This window comes from Mytilus galloprovincialis, chromosome 5 (genome assembly GCF_965363235.1).
Source record: "Mytilus galloprovincialis chromosome 5, xbMytGall1.hap1.1, whole genome shotgun sequence".
NCBI classification, from domain to species: domain Eukaryota; kingdom Metazoa; phylum Mollusca; class Bivalvia; order Mytilida; family Mytilidae; genus Mytilus; species Mytilus galloprovincialis.
This window is the reverse complement of record NC_134842.1, coordinates 82214485-82234048: the sequence shown is the minus strand read 5'-3', so window position 1 is coordinate 82234048 and position 19564 is coordinate 82214485. Positions and strand designations below refer to the sequence as shown.

At 34.5% G+C, this 19564-nt stretch overlaps 1 protein-coding gene across 4 annotated transcripts; it reads right to left on the bottom strand.

Annotated features, from left to right (window-relative positions):
• Positions 1 to 419: 419 nt before the first annotated feature.
• Positions 420 to 18305, bottom strand: LOC143076514 (uncharacterized). Of its 4 annotated transcripts, none has more exons than XM_076252330.1 (10): positions 18221 to 18305; positions 16816 to 16944; positions 15184 to 15384; positions 12450 to 12498; positions 6545 to 6635; positions 5661 to 5754; positions 4623 to 4808; positions 2439 to 2542; positions 1889 to 1963; positions 420 to 594 (listed from the first exon to the last, which is right to left on the bottom strand). In XM_076252330.1, exons 1-10 carry the CDS (start codon positions 18252 to 18254, stop codon positions 508 to 510), a joined length of 1050 nt encoding a protein of 349 aa, XP_076108445.1. In that variant the 5' UTR covers positions 18255 to 18305; the 3' UTR covers positions 420 to 507. The 4 variants fall into 4 exon arrangements, with proteins under 4 accessions (XP_076108445.1, XP_076108446.1, XP_076108447.1 ...); XM_076252331.1 differs by having other exon boundaries at positions 18151 to 18230; XM_076252332.1 differs by lacking the exon at positions 18221 to 18305 and adding an exon at positions 17889 to 17915.
• Between the last annotated feature and the right edge of the window lie 1259 nt (positions 18306 to 19564).

Here is a 19564-nt window from a genome sequence, read left to right as displayed (position 1 = left end):
TTTTATGTCTTTTGTGTCTAAATTTGTATGAACTACGGTAATCTTAATTAAGTTGTCTCTGGTGCAAATTTGTATCAATGGCTTCTTGTCATATTTCTTAGTTTAATATCACGCTATATAATTAGTTTCCTGAACACTGCGTGTGACGTTAGATTACCGGTCAATATGCAAAATCTTGTCATATATGAGGTGAATAGTAATCAAAGGTACCAGGATTATATTACGCCTGACGCGCGTTTCGTCTACATAAGACGCATCAGTAACGCTAATATCAAAATTGTCATGATAAAGTGAAACAAGTACAAAGTTGAAGAGCACTGAGGATCCAAAATTCTAAAAAGTTGTCCCAAATACTGCTAAGTAATCTATGCCTTGGATAAGAAAATCCTTAGTTTGGCGAAATATTCAAGTTGAAAATATTACAAATTCAATTTTTAATTGTTCTAAACTGCCCAAAAAAGAACAAGTTGTCTCAAGAGTTGAAGGTCACCTGGTCATCTTTTTGTATCACCTAAAATAGACTGGTCTTGTAACAGCTGACGACGGATTGCGTCGTGTCAAACTCTTCTGTAGTTTCCTTGGCTCTATCGAATTCTGCAAGGAAGTAAAAACCAATTTTCATAACTTAATTTCTACATAGTATCATTAAAATGTTTTTAAAAAAATCTCATACAAGTGTGAGGTTTAGATAGCTAAAAAACAGGTTTAATCCACCCTTTTCTACATATACCAAGTCAGAAATATGGCAGTCGTTATCCATTCGTTTGAGCTTTTGGTATTGCCTTATGAATAGGTACGGATAAACCGTTTTGAATGATTCTCGTGATTTTATCTTTTACGTAATCGAAGATAATAACAAAAAGGGGGGGAAGAGAGGAAATTGATACCAAAGAGGAGTTATTAAACTTGACAAATTCTAACGCTTGATTATATCAACACGAATTGAAAAAAACTGTCATTTTGCTTACTTTAAAAGAAAATGGTGGTTAAAGATATCTTTAAACTTAGATATAGACATAGGCATAACAAGCGAGACAACCCAACCTAACACCGACAGATCATTAATGATTTGTCTTGTGGTATACTGTTGTTTGTCATTTATGCGTTTTCGTTTAATGCCATGGGATTGTCAGTTCGTATTCGACTTATTAGTTTGATTATTTCTTTTGGTATCTTTCGCCTCACACTTGTGAAGTATAAATAGTAATTATTAATCATTCTTTCAAGTGGCGCATAAACTCGTCATAAATACCAGTAAAATTAAAATGTTGCTAGAAAGGGGTGTCCGTTTTGGCTGTGCTAGATTATAAATACATGGGCACGTATATGGGGAGTGCAACATTCTCTCAACATTTGTAAATCTATTCAACAGCCATTTGAGGGGTCCGTAGATTGCCTGTTAGAGGGCCTATCTAACATACAAATGTATCATCATTTTAAACCGAATTAGACAATTTACCGGATTTGTTATAACATAAGCGACACGACAGGTGCCACATGTGGAGCAGGATCTGCTTACCCTTCCGGAGCACCTGAGATCAACCCTATTTTTTGGTGGGGTTTGTGTTGTTTATTCTTTAGTTTTGTATGTTGTGTCATGTGTACTATTGTTTGTCTGTTTTTCCTTTTCTTTTTTAGCCAAGGCGTTGTCAGTTTATTTTCGATTTATGAGTTTGACTGTCCCTCTGGTATCTTTCGTCCCTCTTTTAAAGTGGCAGTCAAAATTTCCAAATTTTTACTCCGGAAGATCTATTTTGTTTAATCTAAGCGTTGTAGCAATTGTTAATATTTTCTTGTGCTAAATTATTGTTTTATAACTGGACATAAAGCAGGCGGCATCAATCGATCAATAAATTTTCTACGAGTCATCCGTATTCAAGTAACTTACACCAACTTGTAAAAGTCTCAATTCTTTACTCATGATGGACTGGAGTGTTTGTAAACGCTGATCTTCATTCTGTAACTAGTAAACAAATTAGACACAGATTAAGTAGATATAGGAAGATGTGGTATGAGTGCCAATGTGACAACTCTACATCCAAATAACAATTTATAGAAGTACACCATTATAGGTCAAGGTACGGTCTTCAACACAGAGCCTAGGCTATTTAAAGTTCAAAATAAAACTATATATCTTACAAAAAAAAAACTGAGATAAAATATCATAAAAAAATACTTTTTACTCAGCTCACTACACCGGATCATAAATTACGTTCAAGGCAAGGTCTGCAGTTTCTTAATGTGCAAACTCTGTTTACTAACTCAAAATCTAAAGTAAAGACCTTTTAATTACTTATTGAAATGCCACCAATATATCGCCCCAACAAATCTCTTCCATATAATAATTGGATAAAAAGATTGTACTATCTGAAATGAACTGTTTAATATTTGCTAGGTAAAATCAAATTGGAGCAATATAGATACATGTATGAGCATACCTGATTAATATGCTGTGTGATTTCTTTTCGTCTTTCTTTAACTCTTTCAATTTCGTCGACTAATGCCTGTTCGTTGTTTTCTTTGATTGGTATCTTTGTTTTGACTGTGAGTACAATAAAAGTTAACATACAATACCAAATCCAAGTCAGGATATACATATTTTTCATTTACTGTATAGTGAATAAATCAGGCCTTTGCTTAAGTCATGTTGTGGCCTTTTATAACTAGCTTTGCGGTAATTGTATGTTGTTAGGATCCACATGGTGACTTTAAGTTGCTGGTAGAAAGTTGTCTCAATGGCATTGTGTTGCTTTATGCGGGATTGCATTATTTTGAAGATGAATAATTGCAGTATAAGCGATGTGTTGTAGCTTTTGTTTCTATTTAAAAATTGTAAATAAACTCATCATAGATACCAGGACTAAATTTTGTATATACGCCAGACGCGCGTTTCGTCTACAAAAGACTCATCAGTGACGCTCGAATCCACAAAAGTTGAAAAGGCCAAATAAAGTATGAAGTTGAAGAGCATTAAGGACCAAAATTCCTAAAAGTTTTGCCAAATACAGCTAAGGTAATATATGCCTGAGGTAGTAAAGGGATTTTTATTTGTGAAAAGATTGGGTACCAAGTATGATAAAAACACATTGTGCTAAGTTAATCTGTGCTTCATTGTAATGTACGTCATACATTTATATCATTTATATATTTTGAAAAACGCTTGGAAATTTGGTCTTTTAGCTTTTTTGATTCGAGCGTCATGCCGTCGTCATACATTGGCGTATAGACCGACGTGCACCAGATGTCTAGACAATATTAACTTAGGTACACGCAAGAGGAACGGTAAGCAATTGTAAGATGCGAGTTGCATAGGTAAACAGTACGTCGAAATGCAAAGATATACGCTTTATGAACGCTCTAACTCCAGGAAATTTTTATGCAGCATATTTTCTTTTTTATATAGCGCAAGCTTTTGACAAGCGTATACATGTACGCTTCACGCACGTAAAACATGCCTTACAAGCCCGTTGAAAAACACTACAGATTATTTTGAGACACGTTAAGGGTACGTTGTATACACCCCTCAAGATCGTTCGACTTTTACTTGGACTGTTTCGTGGACAAATGCGGAGCGCGTTTGTAACACAAGCGTATCAAAAACGTAATATGACATTCAACGAAACTAGTTCTGACATTTATATAGTGGTATATGTCCGTGAATTTACAAAACAACGTGTATCCAGAAGTAGCACATACAAAAAATTTGAGAATTTAAATGGGGAATATGTCAAAGAGACAAAAACAGACCAAAGAGCAGAATTTAGCCGACGGCCACATTGAAATGGGTCTTCAATGCAACGAGAAAATTCTGCAATACGGATGTGTACAAGTTCAGCTATAATAACATGTCCAAGACACGCCGAAAGTACGGATAATCGTCACATGTATGACCGGGACGTGTGTGACGCCGGTATCACTGATAAGTCTTCCGTAGACGAAACACGCAAATGGCGTACCGAATTTTAATTTTGGTTTCTACGATAAATTGGTTCATTTATTTTTAATGAGGATATTATTTGAAAAAAATGTTTTTTAAAATCAAAAGGAAGTTGAACTTTTATATTAATCATAGAACAAGAATGTGTCCAAAGTACACGGATGCCCCACTTCCACTATCATTTTCCATGTTCAATGGACCGTGAAATTGGATAAAAAATATAATTAGGCATTAAAATTAGAAAGATAATATCATAGGGAACATTTGTACTAAGTTTCAAGTTGATTGGACTTCAACTTCATCAAAAACTACCTTGACCAAAAACTTTAACCTGATACATGCACTTTCATTTTCTATGTTCAGTGGACCGTGTAATTGGGGTCAAAAGTTTAATTTAGCTTTAAAATTAGAAAGATCATATCATAAGGAACATGTGTACCAAGTTTCAAGTTGATTGGACTTCAACTTCATCAAAAACTACCTTGACCAAAAACTTTAACCTGAAGCGGGACAGACGGACGAACGAACAGACGAACGAACGAACAGACGGACGGACGAACGAACGAACGGACGCACAGACCAGAAAACATAATGCCCCTCTACTATCGTAGGTGGGGCATAAAAATATACAATACAAAAATTAAATTTTCTGACATAATATTGTTTAAACATTAAAGTTACTGACCTGGTCTTGTTTTCACAGTGCTCCTTTTCCTCTGTATAAAAACTGGACTGGAACGTTTACATTTTGTACTGATGACGGGTTTAGGTTTGCAAGCTTTTGTCAAACGACGTGGAGAATAGTTAGACAATGATCCTAGGGCTCTTCTGGCAGGTTTGTGCTGACTTTCAAATTGTTTGTTCTGTTTACCTATTGCAATTCGTATAGAATAAATACATTGATATTCACGATTAGATTAATGAGACTTTAACAACATTATTATATGTCGACAGTCTTAAGAGATCAAGGGTTTAACTACAAGTATCTCATAAGTTTTACATAATTGACCATCAATGGACATATTTAAAGTTCAGTTGAACATTACCCAGCATTCACCAAATATAGGTAATCGATTAGGTGTGGGCGTTTAACGTCACTTTTAGCGCTCTAGGCTTTATTTTACGGTAATTTTCTATTGGTAGAGCAAGCCGAATTCGTCCCAACTCGTTCCTTTGGATAGAAGAAGAGTAGCGGTTTCACCCGATGATTGCCGATTGGGATAAGCCGGAGTGGCTAGAGAGAACATCCGACCGAACATTTGTTATTCGCATGAATATTTACATTTCGATGTCACTGGAATAGGACAGGTAACGTCCTTGTATACATTCGCTTTTTACAAATTGAGATGAATGCATGATGATGCAATTGTATATCAAGTATCAAGTATCAAGTATCAAGTATAAAGTATCAACTTACTATTATACACAAACCACATCATAAATGACTGACTGTGGGTTACTCAACGTCCAGTGGCAAATATTTCATACATGTTAGGGACGAAAGTTCATTAAAATTTAAATGTTGTACATTTAATTTTGATAAATCTGTAAATGCCAACCCAGACACTCTCGTCGGAAGAAAGCATATAACTGTTTGGGTTTAATTGGAAATATTCGTTGATAGCAATACAAATATGTTAAGACTTGACAAATTCTATTGAAAATTAAAACAACACGGAACATTGAAAATATTTATATGTACATACAAAATATGGTAATTAACCTTTGTCTTGATAATTGTACAGAACTTTTCCCCATGTAACAGGACTGGTAGACGATGACGTAAACTGTGTAGGCGTGGTCTGGGTGAATCTGGTCTTTATTAAAACGACAAACATTAATAAATAATACAAATTACTGAATTCATGCGAAATATGTTCTATTTTCATCTACTTGAAATTCTGGGTGAATCTTGTCTTTATTAAAACGATATATAACATTAATAAATAATACAAATTACTTAATTCAAGCGAAATATGTTCTATTTTCATCTTCTTGAAATTCTGGGCGAATCTTGTCTTAATTAAAACGGGGGGTGGGCTAGGATGAAAAATTTTGTTCTGCAATTTTTTTTAGCTGTAATCTCTGTCCTGCCTTTTTATTTTTCACTCTAATCGGTCCTACCTTTTTTTTTTTTTATTTTATCCTGACTTTCTTTTACCTAAATTGTGTTCCTGACTTTTTTTTGCAAGTGTTTTTACTCAAAACTCCTGTCCTGCCTATTTTTTTCAAATTTCATCCTAGCTCCACCCCCCCCCCCCCATAAAAATCAAATGGTAGCTCCCTAAAGTAGAAGACAACAAAGGGAATTTCAAACTCATTAGGTGAGGACAAATGAGGTCCCTCATAGTAGTGTCCAAGATATCATATAATCACAAACTTGTTGCTAATATAGTCATATAATCATTAGGTTTTTCTTTAAACAAGATAATCAAATAATTACTTTAAAAATAGTCAAGTAATCACATAGTCAAAAACCGAATAAGGAGACTCACAATTTAAAAAAAAATGCAAAAATGAAAACGCCACAAAAACTTGAGTGATCTTAGGTGCTCCAGAAGAGTAAGAGGATCTTGCTGTAAAATAACAATGATATTGTAAACCAACCTTTGGCTTTTTTGATGATGCAGCATCGTGTAGTTTTGATATCGACCCCATCATCTGCGCGGCACTTACTTCGATATCTCTCAAGGCATGTCTATTGAATAGAAAACAATAGTAATAAGGACATGTTTATTGAATAGCAAACAATAGATATAAATGTATATATCTTTGTATGAATGAGGGCATCTACGCGGCACTCTCTTCGGTGTATCTCAATGCATTTCTCTATTGAATAGAAAACAATAGATATATATCTTTAGTATAAATGAGGGCATTTGCGCTGCAACTACATTGCTATATCTCAAGGTATGTATATTGAAAGAAAAGCACTAGATATATATCTTTAGTGTGAATAAGTGCTAGAGGAGTACCACAGCATCTGTTGTACAAGAAATGATGTAAAAAATAGGAGATCGATTAAAATTAAAAAATCAAGATTTGGTATCACAAATATTTTGTCTATATATCTATATAAGAGGATGCTGTTTAATGTTTACATATATAGGAATATAAAGGAAGATACACAGGAAAATATAAATATAACGATTTTTGACGTTAGGAGTTATTGTAACTGTCGATTGATCCTCTAGTGTGTTAGCAAGCGCTCCACGATAGTTGTCCGACCTCGTGTATATTAAAGATATATATACTATTTCAAGCGTGTCTGGGACCTATGTTAAAAATCGACCGTTCTACGCATTTTCGCTTTAGCTACAGATTGATACAAAACCTTTAACGACATAACATTTTTACACCGGCATTTCAATCAGTTTTCCTGGTCTGTCGCTTTCTTCTTTTCATCTTGATTAAACATGATATATTTGCGACTGGACGTTAAGCAAACGGCAATCAATATAAACAGAAATTGGCATCTCAAGCAAGCGGATCGAACTGCCGTCGCAAAAAAACCCAACTAAGTCTGATTAATGTATTTCAAGGTTTGGCATCTATCTGAAGCTCGCGAAATAAACATCTGCTTACCCTTCCTGAGCACTTAAGATCACCCATCAATTTTGATGGGGTTTGTGTTGCTAAGTCTTTAGTATTCTTTGTTGTGTCTTAAAAATAACTCTTTTGTACTATTATTTGTCTGTTTGTCTTTTTATTTTTTAGCTATGGCGTTGTCAGTTGATTTTCAATCAATGAGTTTGACTGTCCCTCTTGTATTTTTCGATCCTCCTTCGATTAATCCCCTAGTGGGGTTAGCCAGCGCTGCCCGATAGTTATCCGACCTCGGTAAATGTGTTTTTAAAGTATGAGATGTTTGACTGCATAACTTTTTTATGATTACAGGCAAAATGTCGGTTTATGGCTCATTACAATGAAAATGGAATATACTTTTGAAAATTTAAAGATGAATAGACAATTAAATTGAGGTCTGGAGCTGGTATGTCGGTATCTACTAGTAGTCCTTTGTTAATTTATGTATCATTGTTATTTTGTTAAGTTTCCTTTGTTACCTATTCTGACATTGGACTCTGAGGCCTTTTAAACTGAGGTTAAGCCGCTTTATTGTGCTTATTGCTGTGTTTTTTTTCTCTACATTGACTAAAGGTATAGGGTGAGTGTTGAGATCTCACAAAACATTGTTTAACCCCGCCGCATTGTTGCGCCTGTCCCAAGTCAGGAGCCTCTGTCCTTTGCTAGTCTTGTATTATTTTTAATTTTAGTTTCTTTTATATATTTCGGAGTTTAGTATGACGTCCATTTTCACTGAACTAGTATACATTTTTGTTTAGAGGCCAGCTGAAGCACGCTTCCTGGTGCAGGATTTTCTCGCTGTATTGAAGACACATAGATGGCCTCCAGCTGTTTTCTTCTCTTTGGTCGAGTTGTTGTCTCTCTGACATATCCCCCAATTCCATTCTCAATTTGATATTACATATTAAACAAAATACAACGAGAAAACGTAGAACATGCCAGCTTCTTTATTTGTCGAGTTACTGACCTTGACCTTTTTTCAAGCAAAACCTGGGGCCTTTAAAGAGCTAAAGGAAAATTTAAAAGGTTTGCCCACAACACTCTGTTTTATCTCTTAATGATCTGAACAATATGCAATTTAAACTAAGGCTCTAGCTTTTTACCTAAAATTTGAATTGAATGGTTTTGATTTTATCGATAAAAACAAATTGGAAACAGTAATTTAAAAAAAATTAAGACGAAAGCATTTCTGACTTCAATAGAAGTATATAAATATACAAAATACATGCAGTGTTGTATATGTATATATATATATATTTATAATTCCATATATACTACATGCACCAATGAAAGCCTTTATGTAAATAAATGATCATGCAGTTATATTTTTGATATTGTATGCGCTTATCATTATGCATAGGAAACTTTATATTTTTTTTTAAACTCAATAATAAATAAAGGTTAAAGTGGACTTTGATAGTGTAACGTGTAACCAGGCGTTTATATCTCAAACATCCGTTCCAGTAAATACTTGGATCCAAGTTGTCCACAAATAATACGGCAATACTAGAAACTACAACTATCTATATTATGCACAATGAACCAAAATATATACACGGGCTCTTTGCCGATACAAAGTAAATATGAACTATTATATATATACAGGTTTATACAATATAACAGTCTGTCCTCCTAATGGGACGTTATGTCACTATAAGACAATGTGACTCGTACAGCTTGTCCTCCGAATGGGACAGTATGTTACTACTAGACAGTGCAGCCTGGTACAACTTGTCCTCCGAGTGGGACAGTCTGTCACTAACAGACAGTGCGGACTGGTACAACTTGTCCCCAGAGTGGGACAGTCTGTCACTACCAGACAGTGCGGGCTGGTACAGCCTGCCCTCGAGTGGGACAGTCTGCTATGTCAATCCTACAAAGTGTCCTCTGAATATCAAGGCTCTTCTAGCACTTAATATATCCGACGTACGCTCGGTTAAAGGATGACAGCTCATCGACAGCCAACCGACAGCCTCGAGTGACGTTCTCACTCTCTTATATACCCGTGGTCGATACCACTATTTACTTGATAGGCGTGTTCTCTAAATGTTACCCTTACGAAGCATAGAGAGTCCCTTACGATCACCCCTATTACTTTCGACCCGGCCACTAATTTTCCAGCCAAACGTCTAAATCTGCTCAACTCTTTCTCTAGTGTAAACCATGCATTTCTTCACCAAGATTCTACTCAACTGTTACCTTAACGACCAATAAACATTACATAACACACGCCTCAATCTACATGCGTCCCGCATGTTATATTTTAAATTACAAAATTTAATTCAACAACATTTATACATAATCCGAATTTCACTTATTTACACTATCAGCCATACAGGCTGGTCTCTTACTCTCGTGACGACCATTATCCTTTAATCTCCACAAGGCACGTTTCCTTTTCATTGGACGTGACTGACGTATTTTCTCTATAGTTTTATGTATATCTAGGTGACCTGCACACTTTGTCTCATGACAGCATTGTAAAACTTGCTTACGCTCAGACATTGGAATTACCGCTTGTAATTTCACAACGTTAAGTTCGCGGTCCATGTGGCGTCTAACTACTACCTCACCATGGACCTCTAAACAACCAAATTGACTCCATAATGACCTTATAGAGTATCCCTTACCGAATACATCATTGCACTGTGGCCTTTGACCCTCTGTCAACCACCGCTTAACAAGTTTAAGGTCCGAGTCATTTGATTGTAACTCTATTAAAGACAAGTCTTTACCTTTGTGCTGCATTTGACGTGTGACTATGTTGATCGGACTTTGTTCTCTCTTAGAACAATCACGGTCCGTGTTTGGCTGTCTGTCTGATGTTAACCAACAAAGTTTTCTACAAACATCAGTATGTCCCGTTTTGGTATCTTCAAAGAGTAGGGGAACACTAACGTTATCAATATGTAATAGGTTAGCAGACACGTCAATCAGACACTTATTTTTCTTCATAAAGTCTAAACCTAGAATGCCTTAGACTTGTAAGTCAGTTACAACAGCCTCTGAAATAAACTTCTCCTTACCAAACTCAAGTGTAAAACTACCCTTACCATTAAGGCTTAAATATTTATCACAAACTGACTTTATCTGTGACTTTGTTTCACTTAAATGTGGCCTACACAAGTCACGTATTAAATCATAAACTTTTGAAGAAACTATATTAAGTGTAGCTCCAGTATCAACCACTAACTCTACTGGTACATCTTGAATACTCAACTCAACAAAAATACCTTTACCCTCTGAAGCTGAAACAACATCGCCTTTGTCATTGTTAGAAGACTTAACTAACTGCAGACTTCAGTGTATTTACCGATCCGTTCGTATATGCTCCGTTGTTATCGGTTCCCTGTGTACTTTGATTCTGATTATTATAAGGACAATTTCTTGCTTAGTGCCCTATTTCACCACAACTAAAACAAGGGTCACCCCTTTTCCCTTTACTGTATGTGTTATCTATCTTCCCCCGTTGGAACTGTCTTTGAAACTCTTTAATCTCTTTTGTTATGGCCAGTAAATTATTCTCAATCGTCTGCATCCATGTCGTTATTTGTCCCGTAGATACAGCCGTAACAGGACTATTAGGTGTTTCTGTCTGTCTACGTCACTAGTAGTATGTCGTAAATGACCCATACTGTTCAGTGTTTTGCTCTCAGCCGTGTTATAAGCTTCAAGCTCAACTGCCAACCGTATAGCATCGTTAAGACCTTTTGGACGAGACTGTTTAATTCTCAGTCTCATTTCGGAGTCTACTAGCGCATCTATAAATTGTTCTTTGGCGAGCGTGACCCTTAATTCTAACGGAGCAGTCGGGTACGCCAGATTAGACAGTCTTCGAACTGACTGACCTAACCCCGGGAAAGTCTCGCTTGCTTTTTGTCGACATTCCTTGAATTGTACACGATACAGTTCAGTTTGACTAGATGGAGCAAACCGTTCCTCCAGTGCGTTTACTAGTTCTGAAAATATTGGTCTCTTTTCCTTGGGCAAATCACCAAGGACTGCTTGATTCTGTCCAATCAGTGACACGGCCAAGTACAAACCTTTCTGGTGTTCAGTCCACATATTGACTAGGGAACACATCCCAAAGTGTGCTAAGTAATCGATCCAATAAGTATTGCCATCATATTTTGATGGTTTGATTTTAACATCATTCGAACCAGAGCAAACAGAATGAGCAGTACTTTGATTTATTGTCAATTCTGGGTTAGGATGAAAATATCGATCTTTATCTTCAATAACCATCGGACGTACAATCATGCATTTCTACACTAAGATTCTACTCAACTGTAACCTTAACGACCAATAAACATTACAATAGCTTTCTATTGCTCATGGATAGATAGCATTTCTGTTAAAAGGGAACATTGGTCTGTTAACTGTAGAAGTAAGATAATTGTAAATGGGAAATTATACTTTGGAAAATTTATGAAAAACCAATAAAAGGCTCTAGCTTTTACGACTTTCAAGATATAGTCAAAATTAAGATAAAGATTTGAAAAAAATGCAAATAAATGCCCATAGATCTTTTATAAGTTTTCCAATCAACCTGAACTTAATTTTGGCAAAAGACAGGTCATTATGTACTGATTAATTTTACCCTCTGCTAGAATTTTAATATATGTATATTTTTTTTTTAGTTCTTTCCAAAAAAGGTGAAATAACCCCACCCCACCTTAACTATATAAATATCGAGATAATGATATAATTATATCGATATAACGAAATAAATATATGGAGATAACGATATGACTTTATCAAGATAACGATATAACTTTATCAAGATAACGATATAAATTTTATCGAGATAATGATTTAATTATATCGAAATAACGATATATATATATATATATATAACGATATAATATTATTTTTGGAGGTTCCCTATGGGCTTCCGTAGCATGGAACTTTTGTACATTTTACATACCTGATGTTTGATGGAATAGTTCTGCTATCCGTCAACAGTGAAGAATTGTCTGAAGCGAGAAAATAGTAGAAAACAAAAGATATGGGGTATTCATTCATGACACAAAATCAGTACACGTCCAGAAAAAACCGCACTAAATAGCAAAGAAACAGTGCTTTTATTGCTGTAACTGTTCTTCATCTCAAAATCACAGTGAGGACGTCAATACGGAGCAAAACAACTCTCGCCTCATTGCAAATTGGAGACGACCCTTAGCATAAGTTTGAGCGGAATATCTCCAGATAATGAAGGCACTAATTTCGCCACAGTCGCGGTATGAAATTTATTTAGTTAATGTATTTGTACTGAATAATCTAGTGTATTCAGTATATGTATAGATATATTTAAACAAGAGTGCACAAACTGAATTGTTTCATCTTCTTAACTAATCATTAATTTTATGTTGCTAGTAGTCTTAAATATTAAGCTTTACTACAAGTATCACTTAAACTTGAAACAATCAATGTTATTACTATTGACACAACGTATGTAGACATTCTTTAAATCAAGACATCAGTGTGTGCACTTTATTCTTAACAATTGTTTCGCACGAAGAACGTTCAATTGACAAAATAAATTCATTTGAAGATTATTGATCGCAAACTATGGCTTTTTATTTAATTTTCGGTTTGTGTTGCCGAAGTTGACCGAATCATGACCTTGATTTACAATCAAAACAGAAGCATGGATGGAACACGTGCGAAATAAGTGAAATACTAGAGCGATGTTTACTTATTTTTTTTTTTACATTTTCCTTCCATTCAGTTTACTTTTTTCATCAATTGGTTTTGTCTGGGACTGTTATACTATGACAGTCCCAGATTTTTTGTATAATACAGATTTATAAATCACTTATACTAAAAACGTTATCGACTTGATAGATAAATAATTTATCTATTAATCTAAAGTGTTATTGTGGTAAATCTAAAACTCCACAAATAAGTGTCGTATTATCTGAATAGTCTTTGACAAATCGGGCTTTGAACTAAATTAAAAAAAAACAACATATTTACTGTCTTCAAATAAACCGCTTGATCTTCATTACTAAAAACTCCATTTAAAAAAACCTTAACATGTAATTATTACTTTGACAATGACAATTAAATAAATATTTATTCTATATTGTTAGTTTACTCCAAACCTCCAGTGTATATCAATGTAGCATTAATCATCTAGAGAATTTTATCAATTGGTCAATTTGCTAAATGGAAGACTGATTTATATAAGTTTTTCAAAATTTGTTTACGGATGTCCAACTTGACATCCGTTTGTTATTTGTTTCCAATTGTACTATTTTATCTTTATTATTTCTGTAATAAATACAGTACTGTTTAAGCTAAATATGTCAAATTTTATAATGAAATATTTGTGATCATTTTGTAAAAAGTCAACCAAAACAATGCATCTTTTCAAATTGTTTTCTTACAACAGAATAGGAGTGCTATGGGAATGCCGTTCCTTCATATCATGGGGCAACAGTTATTGTTCTGGAATTTGATCTCCACTGGATTTATTGATTATTAGTTGCTCAACATCCAGTGGCAAGTATTTCATCCATGTTCAGGACGACCATAGAAAACATTGATTGATTGTTGCTGTTGACAACCCTAGTCAATTAAGACTGGAGTCGAGTGCACCCACACTAGCGGGGGTTCGAACTCACAACCTCAGTATTAACGGGTTAGTGATTACACCAGAAACTACTTCGACCACTCGACCAAGGCCCCCATAGAAAAGAAGGTTCTTCATAATGTTGTTCCAAGAGAAGTTAATATTCTGGAATATAACCTCCACTGGAAGAACTAAACTATAGTTTACAAATAAGATGTGATATGATTGTCAATGAGACAACTCTATACAAAAAGGGTGAAGGTTGGTACCTATGAAAACGTTTAAATCCGCTGAAATTGTCTGCACATGTCCTAAGTCAGGAATCTGAAATTTCAGTAGTTGTCGTTTGTTGATGTAGTTCTTTAGTGTTTCTCGTTTCTCTTTTTTTATAAATAGATTAGACTTGGGTTTTCCAGTTTGAATGGAATTACATTAGTAATCTGTGGGGCCCTTTATAGCTTGCTGTTCGGTGTGAGCCAAGGCTCCGTGTTGAAGACCGTATTTTGACCTATAATGGTGTACTTTTATAAACTGACTTGGATAGAGAGTTGTCTCATTGCCAATCATACCACATCTTCTTATATCTATCTACTGACAGAATAAAGGGAATAGAAAATTTGTTTGAACTGAACGGATATGACATGTATAGCATTGTTTCGAACAAAGTGTTCTTGGCATATTAAAGGGAATCAAATATTTGTATTTAAACTTTAAACGATAATACAACATGATTGTTTCAAACAAATTTATAAGTAGAATTTATTTTTGGTTGAATTAGATATATGCGTTTCACTTCGTTATGTACTGTTCTTCAAGTATATTAATCCGGTCGACTTGCAGCCGATGCATTAGAGGTATTGATAAATATGCTTGTAACGATATTGGATATGTCCCGATTGTTACATCAAAACTGACTTTTGTCCATGAAAACAAGGAAAGCAATTTAAATCTTAGAAGTATGTCCAATAAAACAAATATTAAACATGAATAAATGTTTCGTTTCAATACTTTATAAAATCAATTTCTATAAACCATCACTTTAGTTAACATTAAATAAACCGATTTGGACTTATGGTAAACAAACCATTTTCCGGATCAAAGTCTGACGCTTCGATCAATTCGATAAAAATGTCTAACAGATCTTTCAGAACTCTTCTGTCTTTATCGACAATGCCTTTGCCTGTCACGTGATCTAACGGCAGTTGGAGAATGTCGTCTGCTATGCTGTTGATCATAAACTGGCCAATTGTTTGCTTTGTTCTTTCGGAAGTCATTTTATTTGACCCTATAAGGACGAAATAAACATTACAAGATAAGGCGATCGTTTGTTTTACAATTTCGTAAAGGAGTAAAATCGAAATATCGAGAAATAATTAAATCTTTATTTCCGAGAAATAAAACCCCAGCGTTTTGGACTAAACACTCAAGTGAGATAGCATAGTTGAGCTTCAATTAAAAAACTCTTTTGCTTTGACCTTAATTTAAAAAAAAACCTTAGATGCAGTGTATTTAGTCCAAGATGCATGAAATTTTTTTTATTAGTTGTTTGTGGCTTTGGTCTAGCTGTCAGTAACCCCCAAGAACTCTCAGATCAGTACTTAGTGTCGTTTTGATATACAAGTACCCGGCAACGTCCACTCTGTTTTTTTGTTTTAGATGTATTTCTATATGTGTCCGTCTGATAAGTAAAGACCTTTTTCAACTGATTTATATAGTTCGTTCTTAAAATGTATGTTGTACTGTGACACCACTGACCCAGAGTAGGGGGAAAAGGGGGGGGGGATCCCGCTAAGATGTTTAACCCCACCACACTCTGTATGTATGTGTCTGTCCCAAGTCAAAATCCTGTTATTTAGTGATTGTCGTTTGTTGATGTGTTACATATTTGATTTTTGTTTAATTTTTGTACATAAAATAGGCCGTTAGTTTTATCGTTTGAATTATTTTACATTTGTCATTTCAGGCCCTTTTATATCCGACTATGCGGTATGGGCTTTGCTCATTGTTGAAGGCCGTGAGGTTACCTATTATAGTTGTTAATTAATGTGTCATTTGATCTCTTGTGGAGAATTGTCGCATTGGCAATCACTCCACAACTTCTATTTTATTATTATTTTACCATTTATTCTAGTTTTTTTCTGTTAAAGTAACATTTAATCATTCTTGTATCTATAAATTGTAACACAATAAGGTTAAATCTTATTTTTAGTTGTCAATTGGTCAGCATAGAATTGAATATTTGTTTCATGGCTGCTTTATGTTGATATAACATGTACGAGTCCATTAACAGTAAGCAGATATCTCAATTTGACGAAAATATGGGAGGAAGGATATACTTCATGTATTTAAAAATATAAAATAATGTTTATTTCTTTCATTTTGAATTTTAAAAAAATGTCGCAAAGTCGGGAGTCTCTGGGTTTTGTTAGTCTTGTATGTTTTTTTTTCAAATTTTAGTTCATTTATATGTTTTGGAGTTTAGTATGGTGTCCATTTTCACTGAATTAGTACACATTTTTTTCTAGAGGAAGATGAAGCCCGCCTCCTGATTTGCTTGCTGTGTTGAAAAGTTAGACCCATTGATGGCCTTTGGCTGTTTTTCTGCTATTTGGTCGGGTTATTGTCTCTTTGACACATTCCCCATTTCCATTCTCAATTTTATTGAAAACTAGAAATTTATCTTTTCTATCAATATCTGGTATAAATCGAAACAAACCTGGAATTCCCTCCTCTGTCAGGGCCTGATAGATTAATACAAAGTGAGAGACATCTATTTCGTCGACGCTATTACATTTTACTGGAGGATTAATTCGTCCAAAAACGTAATTAGCACGTAAAATAATCTCTGAAGAAAAAGGAACAGATATCATGTATATTATTATTTCAATAATTAACATATTTCTATTAAATCAAATCCCAATTTAACTCAGTGTATCATAATGCCGTTGAAGCCATTTTGATACGAAATTGTAGATTTTACATATTTTATTAAAACTTTGCATCAACGGATGTCTCTAGTCAAACTTAATTAATGTGTAGGTACAATTCATTACACATGTAAATTGTTTTACTTCCGACAAGGTGTTGGGTTTCGATGTCCTCCTACATTTTGAAATAATTGCCACTGAACATATTTAGTAAACAACGTACAACGCATTGTTTAAATTGTAAAATCTATTTATATCGTTTTTATTCCATTTTGAATAATCTATATCTCTTAGTTGTATATCTGCTTCTTGGATATTTTTCATATATATTTTTTGTCAGCGAATGCTTAACAAGTCCACACTATTTTGGTTTCTGTCTTAACCCTACCAAAATTTCGAGACAGATGGTAGGGCGATATGCATTGTTTGCGGAAAAGAGAATTTGAAGTGTCAGATGTTGTAAGTTTCCATGCGTAGCTGATAAAAAAAAACTTTTTCACAGCAGGACAATAACAAATTTTGAGTAAGCAAACAAACATACTCTTTTTTTTTTATTGCCCAATCTACAGTTAAACAATTATATTAAACTTGCAAGTTATCGCAATGGTAATATTTCATATTGGTAAATATTAGCATTCACAAATAATAAATGCAGTCTTGTTTTGTTTCTTGTGAGTAGCTGGCTTGCTGTCTCATCGAGATTTACTTAGTATCACTCTCCAACATTCATGAACATATATGGTATGCGAAGGTCGGTAGGACAACAATAAAAACGAGACAGTGTCAGAAGTGGATATTACAGTGCGTGCAAATCGAAGTGGTAACTAAGTCGAGGATAAATATTAATACTTTTAATACCTACAAGGGAATCATAACAATGGCGGATGCAAAGGGGGGTCCGGGAGTTCACAGTGGAACCGCCTTTTTAACGATCAATGCATTTGAATAGGGACATAAAGTTTGAACACCCCTTTATTCTAGGTTGGGAACCCCTTTTAGACGACCAATGCATTTAAATGGGGACATATAAACTAGTTGAAACACCCCTTTTATCCTAGATTGGACCCCCTTTTTGACGACCAATGCATTTGAATGGGGACATTTATAGACTAGTTGCAACACACCCTATATCCTAGGTTGGGAACCCCATTTTAAGAAAAAAATGGCTGGGTCCGCCCCTGCATAACAACAAACCTTCATCTATAATATCCTGAGTGTCTGTGTTCATTTTGTTTTTTTACGGTCTGTTCGATATCTCTTGTACATACGTCTATGTGCGATATATTCAGTCGGAAACCAGGTTGAAAGAGAACAAAAGAATCGAAGCTCTCTATTAGAGAAGGCGATAAATGTTTACTGTATTGTTTACTATAGTGACAAATTTTTAAAAAGTTAATAGAAACAAACAAAACTGCAATTTTCTTCTCAATTACGAGGTGTTTTATTTCAAAAACACCATTTGCATAGGTTTTCAATTTATCTAGTACATAGTTAAGCAGAACAATTAGATATCAAGTCGACGACATGGGTATCTTTCAAGTTGGATGACAAAAATGCATAACCTCCGATTTTTTTGAAAAAATTACCACGGACGGAAAAGATATCAATCTATTAGTTCAGTAATTTTCGTGTCTGCCCTTCCATTATGTGACCGAAGAAAAAATTCCAAAAAATAGGTAACAATTGTATCGAAAAGAGAAAATCGAGTGCACCTTTTTATGTTAGGGCGTGTTTGAGTTGAGTATTTTGTCTTGATATCGTTCAAAGTTAGAATATTTCATACATCGTCTCGCTTCAGATTCTATCATTTTTATAAATTAAAGCTACAGGTTGACTTTATAACACAAAAAAATAACAGTACTAAAAGATGAAATATATGGGTCAAGGGAAATACCTATCTAATGAGTCACACAAACAGGGAAGGTGTGTTCGAATAGCTATTTTTTTACTGAAAGTACTTGACGACAGTCTTACAAGTTGGATGATGAAAATGCATATCTTCGAAAAATTCTAATTTTTTGTGTGTGATAACTAGGGTTTATAGTCTTCAACCACTAAAAAAATCTAGTCTGCCCTTCCACGAAATATTTAATTAGATTTTTTTTTAAATGTTTATGATTTTTCGAAAATTCCACCTAACAACCGATCAGACAATAGTTTTAAGTTGAATCAATACAGACAAGATCATTAACTGATGCTCATTAGCTAGTTGATACATTTGTCTTTTAAAATATAACTGACATATAAGGATCGTATTGGTGCAATGTGGACAAATTTATCGGTTTCCAAGAGCAAAATTGGTAGCGCGTCATCGCTACAATGGCTTCCATTTTTACGATTGTGATAATGAACTGGCGTAATGGGGAGATAATTTTGACGAAGTAGGATCCTGACTGTATTGATTAATGTTCAAACCATAATTATATAAGTATGAGTGTGTGTTGGACAGTTGACAATAGGGTTATTTTCATTATTAATTAATTATAATTCAATGATTACAAAAATGTATGAAGTTGTTGTAGAGACACCCGCAGGTAT